Here is a 9,207-nt window from a genome sequence, read left to right as displayed (position 1 = left end):
AGGCTACTCATTAGCTGCACACCCAGGAATTTGATGCTGGTAACCGTCTCCACAGGTGAATCATTAATGCACAGAGAAGTGTGGCTGTGCCTGCCTTTTCTGAAATTGACAATCATCTCTTTGGTTTTTCCGGTATTTAAAACTAGGCTGTTTTTCTAGTTCTTCATATGTTTTAGCCTCCAATCCCCTGATCATCTTTGTTGCTCTTCTCTGCATTCTTTTTAGATTCTCAGCATCTTTTTTTTCCTATTGTGCAAGCCTTGCTTGCTCCTGTAAGTCATTGTGATCAACCTGAGGACTGAAAACCTCCAGCCGTGGAAGTCCATAGTCGCATGCAAACTCCCACAACAGCACATGCCTTCTCCTTCTGAAACAGCCAGAAGTCTTTTCCATTTGTCTCTGGCTCTTTCGTGAAGATCTGACCCTTTCCCAGCCAAAAGTGGGAGGGATCGTGGTGGAAATTTATGAGCCATTATCTCATCTTGAAGCTTCCCTCGCCGCCCACTGGAGAGGGAGGCCCAGATGAGGGGAAGGAAAGGAGAAAGTATCACTTTCACTTCTGCTTTTGAAGTCTATCCCACGCCTGGCTGGACCTCAACAAACAAATCCTAGAAGGTCACCAGTCTGTTACTCCATCATTGCCACCCTTACGCGGTATGTGTGCCTCTGTCACTCTTTCTCAGGAAATGGGGGAATTTCATAGCTTAGAAACTGGAAGGCAAGAATGGATATTGGTAAGGTGGTCTGGAGGCATGAACTAAAAAAAAAGTCTTCGGTGCTTTAGTCATCTATGAAGCATCACCACTTAGAAAGTTCTGAAATGGCTCTGCAGCAGCCCTGGATTTTGTATCAGAGATCTTCCCCACTCCTTCTGCTTTGGGACAGTATCTCCCGTGTGGGAGGGGCACCAAAATGTTTGGAAAGGCATTAAGGAAGGGGAAAACCACAGGATGCCACCATACGTAATTCAAAACGAAGGAAGGGTGTGTCTTTTGGTCTTAAAAATGTGTTCTAATTTTTTTTGGGGGGGAGGGGGAGGGCTGTGGGGTCCTTGGTGCTCTCTGAGCTTGGTAGTTTTCTTGCAAATGTTTCATGACCCAACTAGGTAACATCATCAGTGCTAGAAGGGAGAGGGGTTGTGGAGAGGAGGAGGAGGAGGAGGAGGAGGAGGAGGAGGAGGAGGAGGAGAGCTGTGGGGTCCCTGGTGCTCTGTGAGCTTGGTAGTTTTCTTGCAAATGTTTCATGACCCAACTAGGTAACATCATCAGTGCTAGAAGGGAGAGGGGTTTGTGGAGAGGAGGAGGAGGAGGAGGAGGAGGAGGAGGAGGAGGAGGAGGAGGAGAGCTGTGGGGTCCCTGGTGCACTCTGAGCTTGGTAGTTTTCTTGCAGACGTTTCATGACTCAACTACGTAACATCAGCAGTGCTAGTGGGGCTTGTGAGGGACGAGGGAGGAGGACGAGGACGAGGACTGTGAGTCCTTGGTGTCCTCTGAGCTTGATGGTTTTCTTGCAGACATTTCATTACCCAACTAGGTAACCTCATCATTGCTGAAAGCTGCTTTCTCCCTGTTTATACTGTATACAAGTGACATGTCCTGTCAGTGTTGGGGGTGGGGCATATTCTTGATAATCTCTTTGTTAGCCTATTGATTATGTTTGTATGATTGACAGTTCCCCAACTGGGGTATTGTTTGCTTCTTGATTGGTCTAATGTTGATCTTTGTGTTAATCTCTGTTCATCGGGGTGTTGATTGCTGTTGAAGATATGTTTTGTTGTGTTTTTGTTCCCATCTTGGCTTGTTGATTGTCTCTTTTGAATGGCATCTAGATCTTGTTTATCTCTATATTCCTATTGAGGGTCAATATGTCTGAATACCAGGCTTACAGGAATTCTCTAGTGTTTTTGGCTTGGTCTGGGATGCGCACAGTTTCCCAGTTGAAACTATGCTTAAGTCTGTCCATGTGTTCACAGTATATAACTACTTCCTAAACAAGCAATTTAACCTTTCTTCTGTGTCTATAGAATATGCTGGGCCACAAGCTGAAACACATTGGATTCACACAACCATACAGTATTCTCCTCAATGCCAGTCAAAGTTAAAACCTAGCCAAGGCCAGCCGGTTGTGTGAATTCAACCCCAAGGTTTGCAAGCATTCTCTTCCCAGAGTTGTACTCTCAGGCTTACTCTTGGTGTTTTGTTCCTCTGTCACTTTGTGCGATCTCAGTTGATAATTAGCCACTTAGTGGTTAATCAGTGAACAATACGCAAATGATTTACATGTGGCTTTTTCCTGCTCTCTCTCAAAGGAGCTGTAACCGCTTCCTGTGGCTGGTTTCCTAAACCAGAATGGAAGAACTTCATGAATCGCTGGAAGATGTTTTGCTGTTCACCTTAGATGACCTCTCTAGAGAAGATTTCAAGAGGTTCAAGCATAAACTCAACTTGTCCCCTTTGGAGGAGAAGGACCCCATCCCATGGGGCAAGTTAAAGGATGCCCACACGGTGGACGTACTGCGGCTCCTTTTGGAAACGTACGGAGATCAGGGTGCCCAAGACGCCACCATCCAAGTCCTTCGCGCCATCAACATGAGAGATTCTGCCTCCCGACTCCAAAAATGGAGGTATAATGGTAAGCAGACTTCTTCTGTTTAGAATGTGCCATCCTACTGTTTCCCTTTTCTTTTTTCCTTGGCAGGCAGAAATCCAACAGGCCTTAGCTTGCAAGGGAGGAAACATCAATTGTTGATTTTTCTGATTGTTGCACCATCAGTTGCTGTGAACGTTTCCTTACGAGGGCACTTTAAGCACAAATAGTCCTGGACTTACAACTACAATTACCCCAGAATTTCTGTTGAATTGCAATTTGGTTATTAAGTGAGTTGAGGCTGATTTTACAACCTTTTTGGTCATGATTGTTAAGTGAATCACTGCAGTTGTGAAATGAAGCACACGGTCATTAAGTTTCCAGCACTGATTTTGCCTGTCGGAAATACATGCTGATCACGGGACTGTGAGGAGGCTGTTAATGTCCACGTGAGACTGGAGCGAAGCATGGCTAATGTAGCTTTGCTTTTCTTAACAGAATTAACAGAGATGGAACAGCCCTTGGAGGTCTTTTACTCCAATCACCTTTCCAGGTAGGAGACCCCATGCCAGGGCTTTTCAACCTTTTCACCAATTGTACCATTTTTAGGATATGGCAGTATTCGAGTACCACCTAGCAAGGTGTCAAAAATTTGATGACCAAAAAAAAACCCTGTTCAAAGTTGCAATTGCACTGACATATGACCATTTTTCACACATGACCACTGCAGCATGCCCAGGGTTATGTGATTTATATTTGGATGCTTGGCAACTGATTCATATTTTTGGTGGTCACAGTGTCCCAGGGTCATGTGACCCCCTTTTGCAACCTTTTGACAAGCAAAGTCAAAGGCAGGGCTGCTGGTAGCCGAGTGCTAAGGTGGGACTTCCTTCCCTCCCTCCCTCCCTCTTTCTCATTCCCATCTCCTTCTGAAGGAAGAATTTGAAACAAACCCCCACCCCCATATTTTCCCTTTTCCATATATTCATCAAACAACGAAAAGCCTTCAGAGACAGAAAAGACAAGCCATTGAGTGAACTAGCTTAAAAGGTTGCATTCCCCTTTAAGAATTAGCTACTGGCTAGAAAGAAAAGTTAAGGAGCACAGCCAGCACTTAAGGAAGAAAAAAAGAAAATGTAGTAAGTGCTGGTTGCCGGCTAAGGCAGCCTCCCCAAATGGCTCCATTCATAAGTAAGGGAATACTACAGGCAAAATCCATTCAGGAGAAGAATACATCAAAATCGCTTGCAGCAAAACTTACAGCTAACAATAGTAGAGCAATAGAAGCTAACATGAGACATCAGCCATCAGCCAAATAGAAATTGCCAAACACTCCTTAAGAACACAAAGCCCACATTGCACAAATCCCAGAACTTCAAAGTCAGAAAAGCACATAAGAATCCTTCCACTCCCCATCTCCCTCTCTCCATGCCTCATCTCCAGTCAATGCTGCCTTTCTTCATTGCTGCCTTTCTTCATTCCTCGTGGAGGGCCACCCCTCCCCCACTGCATTTCTTGCCTGTTTGCTGCTGCCAGCACAGGTGGCTGCCACAGCAGTTGTAGATCGCCTCATGGCTGGCCTGCTTCATCTCCTCTCCTCTCCCGCCACCCTCCTCCTCCTCCTCCTCCTTTCCCTTCAGTGCAGCTAGAGCTGACTCCGCCTCCTCCCAAGGCTACTTCTTTTTCTCTCTCTTCCTCTCCCACCCAAATTGCCTCTTTTTATAGCCTCTCCTTGTCTCCACCCTCCTCCTCCTCCTTTCTCTTCCAGATGAGCTGGAAGTGCCAATCCTGGGGCCGTTGCCTCACCCCAGCCACTCTGCAGCTCCAGAGGACTCTCTCACAGTAAGACGTTGCCTGCGCTGGCTCGTTCCCTCCCCCACTACACTTGGCTGGGCAGGGCTGCGTACCACCTGCCACGTGCTAATGTACCACAGGCGGTACGTGTACCACCGGTTGAAAAGCCCTGCCCTACGCCATTCTAAACAAATAGCTGTGCAATCTCTCCTTGAAAGCCTCCAGTGTTGGAGCACCCACAACTTCTGAAGGCAACTTCTGTTCCATTGGTTAATTGTTCTCACTGTCAGGAAATTCCTCTTTAGTTCTAGGTTGGATCCCCCTTTGAGGAGCTTCCATCCATTAAATAACAGAATGAGATAGTGGGAAGGGGCCTTGGAGCATGGCTGGCTCAGGAATTCTGGGAGTTGAAGTCCACAAGTTATGAAAGAGCCAAGGTCCCCCACCCCTGGACTAGAAGGCTTCCAAGGTCCTTTCTGTTATTCTGTTAAACTGGAAATGCCGTGGACATCCGAAAGCCTGTCTCTGAGACTGTGAAGGTCTGGATGGTAGAAACCTACACAATCCCTAGCAAGATGGAGTTGTTGTTTGTCTGAAAACATTCTGCTCTGAGATGGTTCGAGAACTAGGTCTGGATACAGCTGCTGTCCTCTTAAAGGAAAAACCTCTGAACAGCCGGCTCCAGATGGAACTGCAGAAGTAATGGGCAGGAAACCTTTGTCCCCTGCTGCTTATCTGGTCCAGATAAGCTTTTATGGCTCATCTGGACCAGAATAGCCTTGGCAACCATACATCAGACCCTTATCATCTCTCAGTTAGATTATTGTTCTGCTCGGACTGGCTGTAAAAATGATTCAAACACTACCATTGGTAGAAAATCTGGCAGCCAGGTTGTTACTGGGTGAAAGATGGTGGGCAAGTGTTATGTCACTCTTGTGCTTGGTGCTTTGACTTCCAAGGAGCCTCTGAATCCATCTGTCAAGAATGGAACTTTGGCAGCTACATGCCTCTTCATTTCAACTTGCCATTAGAGTAAGGGGGGGAGGTGTTGCTTGAGAATGGGTTAGATCAGACATGTCAAACTTGTGATGTCACATGATGTCACGCAACATATCGGGACAGTTTTGCCATTGCCAGCAATGGGGTGGGCGCGGCTTCTGCATTATGCATCCAGCCCGCAGGCCGGCAGTTTGACACACCTGGGTTAGATGGAGAAATAAAACCTCTATGATTCCACTGAAGACCATGAGAGCTTGAAACCTTTCCAAGGACACTGAAGCAAGTGTGGAGAGTAAGCAGATGGTTCCCATAACAAAGTGAAATTGTTTACATGGACTATGTGGGAGAGTGGGGGTTTGGCCAGAGAAATTATTGTTTAATTCTGTGTACTGGTATCTGGGAACTTCAGAGATAGTTTTGCTTTGACATTTCCATGCTGTGTATTCAATAAACAATAAGATTTTCGGAGATGGAATGAACCTGGAAATTTATTTGGAATCTCGAGCTGGATGATGACACCATCACAAAATGGTGGTGTGGAGCTAGGAAGCTCTCCATAGCTTGGCTTCAGGATACCTTAAAAGGGACCATCTCCACCAAGTGGAAGATGCCTGTTGGGGTCCCATCCTTAGCAGAATCTGGGAGAACAGGTGGGGACTCTCTGGCATGGCCGCTATATTCTGAAATACCACTGCCTTCTTATAAGCCTTTGCAACTGAGTCTAGGCCAGGGGTAGGCAACCTTGGCTCTTTTATGACTCGTGGACTTCAACTCCCAGAATTCCTGAGCCAGCATGGGCCAATGTTTCTCAAACTTGGCAACCTGAAGATGTTTGAACTTCAACTCCCAGAATTCCCTAGCCAACACTGCTTCCCCATTAACTTCGCAAAAGGGGATCACATGACCCCGGGACACCATCATAACCCTGGGGCTGCTACAGTGGTCATGTGAAAAATGGTCATAAACCACTTTTTTCAGTGCCGTTGTAAATTCGAACAGTCGCTAAACAAATGGTCGTAAGTTGAGGACTACCTGTGTTTTTCCGAGATTGGACTTACAAGTCTCTTTTAAACAAACCAACTACCCAGATTATCTGACCTGGTTTTCCCTTTGCCCACCCCCTGTCGAAACAATTTGGACCTTAGCTTAGAAAGTACAGGTAGTCCTCGACTTACAGCCAACTGAGTCCAACACCTCTGTTGTTAAGTGAGACATTTGTCAAGTGAGTTTTGCCCCATTTTACAACCCTCCTTGCCACAGTTGTTAAAATGAATTATTTTGGTTGTTAAGTTAGTGACACAGTTGTCAGAAAGTCACAAAAGGGGATCACCTGACCCTGGGACAGTACTTATGAATCAGCTGCCAAGCATCTGAATTTTGATCACATGACCATGGGGATGCTGCAATGGTTGTGAAAGTGTGGGAAATGGTCATAAGTCATGGTTCCCAGTGCCGTTATAACTTCAATGGTCACTAAATGAACTGTTGTAAAATTTATTTATTTATTTTTTATTTTAATTCCATTTATATCCCGCCCTTCTCCGAAGACTCAGGGCGGCTTACAAGCTTAGCAGTAGCCTTCATTCTATGTATATGCCTGCTTATTAGGGCTTTCACACACCCCACAAGCGGCATTATTACAAAGTCAGCTTATTGCCCCCAACAATCTGGGTCCTCAGGGGAACCTCTTTTATTTCTGCCACTGAACTACAAATGCTTTCTTTTGATGTGTTTCTTTAGATCGCAAGAAGAAATATAAGAGGCACATCCAACAGGTTTTTCAAAATCTTCCTCAACTGGGCCCACACCCCAATCCAAGAGTGACCCTGCAAGAGACCTATGTAGATCTTCTTCTGAAGAGGAGACCAGATCTGCCCAAAACAGGTCATGAGATTATGGCTGTGCAGAGAAAGTACTGGGAGATGAAGACCCATCTAGAAGGTGGCCCGAATGTTGATCTGGAGAATTTATTTCATCCAGATCCTGAAGGAGAAAACTCCAAAACTCTTTTGTTGCTTGGACCTTCTGGGGTAGGAAAAACCACAGCCACATGGAAGTTCATGTTGGACTGGGCATCAGATAAACTATGGCAGACCAAGTTTGATTACGCCTTTTATATCTCTTGCGATGCGCTCCGCTGTGGCACCAAGTTTATGAGTGCAACGGAGATGATCCTCAACAATTGTCCTTCAGGAATGGTATCCATGGAGGATGTTTTGGCCAACCAAGACAACCTCCTCCTCATTGTTGATGGTTTGGAGGACCTGAAGCTCTCTCATGTCCCAGTTGATGGGCTGGACAAGGATCCCCATCAAAAGCAAGAGGTGGTGAAGCTGTTGATGGGTCTGCTCAAGAAAAAGATCTTTCCGAAGTGTCACCTCCTGGTGACCACAAGGCCCATGGGTGTACGCTCAATGTTGAAGTATCTGAGATCACCACTCTTGGTGGAGGTGTTGGGTTTTCCTCCTGTGCACAGGAAAGAATATTTTCATCGCTTCTTTCAAAACATGGAACAAGCCAACCAGATCTTTGAACTGGTTCAAAGAAATGAAACTCTTTTCAGTCTGTGCTTTCTCCCTGCAACCTGTTGGGTCATTGGCTCCATTTTTCAACAAAACCCACAGACAGAACTTCTTCAAGGTATCCCAGAAACTGCAACACTCACCGAAATTCACCTGCATCTCCTCCTGAGTTTCTTGGGTACCTTTTCCAGGCAAAGTCATCTGGAAGACCTGTGCTGTCTAGCAAAAGATGGGATGATCCGCGGAACAATGGTCTTCCGTGAAGAAGAGCTAAAGGAACGTGGCTTGGATTACTTGACTTCAGACTCTCCTTCTGCAAATAAGAAAGTTTTCCTCCAAGATGTTCAGGTGGGAACCTTGTACAGGTTCACCCACTTGAGTTTTCAGGAGTTCCTTGCTGCCTTGTTCTACTTGCTGGACACTGAAGAGACCACCAGAACACCTTACCAAGACTTGAGTGAGATATTTGGTGATAAGAAGAACAGCAACAGATACCTCATGTTGATCCATTTTCTCTACGGCTTGTCCAATGTGGAAAGGATGAGTGTCCTTCAAAAATCGTGGTCCTTCAAGATATCCACCAGTAAGGTTTGGCCAGAATTGCTAAGTTGGGTGGATCAAGAAGCCAAGGCTCACTCCTTTAGAAGACAGGAGGATCTGCTGGAATTGTGTCATTGTATTTATGAAATGAAGGACACCGTCTTTGCCCAGAGAACAATGAAGCATATCCACAATATGGATCTCAGAACACAACTTTTGACCAAGCTGGACTTTGAAGCTTTATCATTTTGCCTGTCAGCTGCTGAGACTTTGAATTCAGTTCAGCTCTCTGGTTATGAGTTTGGACCTCAAAGATTCCAACAACTTTTACCAGGATTCTTGAAATCTTCAGAGATCCAGTAAGTAAAAAGAGACCCAAGGAATAGTTGAGTTGGCAATGGGTTCAAAACTTAACATTTGATTGTCCAGGATCCCAATCAATACAGATAGTTCTTCACTTACAACTCGGTTGTTAAGTGAATCTGGTTTCCCCACTGCTTGTCAGAAGGTCGCAAAAGGGATCACACAACATAGCACTGGTCATAGGTATGAACCAACTGCCAAGCATCTGAATTTTGATCACGTGATCATCGAGGATGCAACAAAGGTTGCAACTATGAAGAATGGTCGTAAGTCACGTTTTTCAGCGCTGTTGTAACTTTGAATGGTTACTAAATGAACTGTTGTATGTTGAGAACTCTCAGTATTACTGTATACCACAAAAACCCTGTAAAAATATGTGGTGTAGTGTTGTTCAACTTTGTGC

The 9,207-nt window shown here is 45.5% G+C and overlaps 2 protein-coding genes across 7 annotated transcripts in view; both read left to right on the top strand.

Moving 5' to 3' along the window:
- Positions 1-2,348: 2,348 nt before the first annotated feature.
- On the top strand, positions 2,349-7,187 carry LOC308663128 (pyrin domain-containing protein 1-like; the record flags this gene model as incomplete). Of its 2 annotated transcripts, none has more annotated exons than XM_081319331.1 (3): positions 2,349-2,631; positions 3,085-3,139; positions 7,120-7,187. In XM_081319331.1, the coding sequence occupies 3 exons, from the start codon at positions 2,349-2,351 to the stop codon at positions 7,136-7,138; spliced, it is 357 nt and encodes a 118-aa protein (XP_081175457.1). In that variant the 3' UTR covers positions 7,139-7,187. The 2 variants fall into 2 exon arrangements, with proteins under 2 accessions (XP_081175457.1, XP_081175458.1); XM_081319332.1 differs by lacking the exon at positions 7,120-7,187 and adding an exon at positions 4,355-4,428.
- The window catches only part of LOC308663093 (NACHT, LRR and PYD domains-containing protein 3-like), a 31,277-nt gene continuing 29,228 nt past the window's right edge, over positions 7,159-9,207 (top strand). For 2 of the 5 annotated variants that reach the window (XR_014025284.1, XM_081319250.1), the window contains exon 1: positions 7,159-8,800. Coding sequence is in view for 4 of the 5 variants with exons in the window: in XM_081319250.1 (XP_081175376.1) it covers positions 7,275-8,800 (1,526 nt within the window). In the remaining variant the exon portion in view is untranslated. The remainder of the gene's footprint in view (positions 8,801-9,207) is intronic. The other 3 variants (XM_081319249.1, XM_081319247.1, XM_081319248.1) reach the window with 3 other exon arrangements.

This window comes from Vipera berus, assembly GCF_964194415.1.
Source record: "Vipera berus genome assembly, chromosome: 2".
In the NCBI taxonomy this organism is placed as follows: domain Eukaryota; kingdom Metazoa; phylum Chordata; class Lepidosauria; order Squamata; family Viperidae; genus Vipera; species Vipera berus.
The sequence above is the reverse complement of the archived record's forward strand: the minus strand, read 5'-3'. Positions and strand labels throughout refer to the sequence as shown.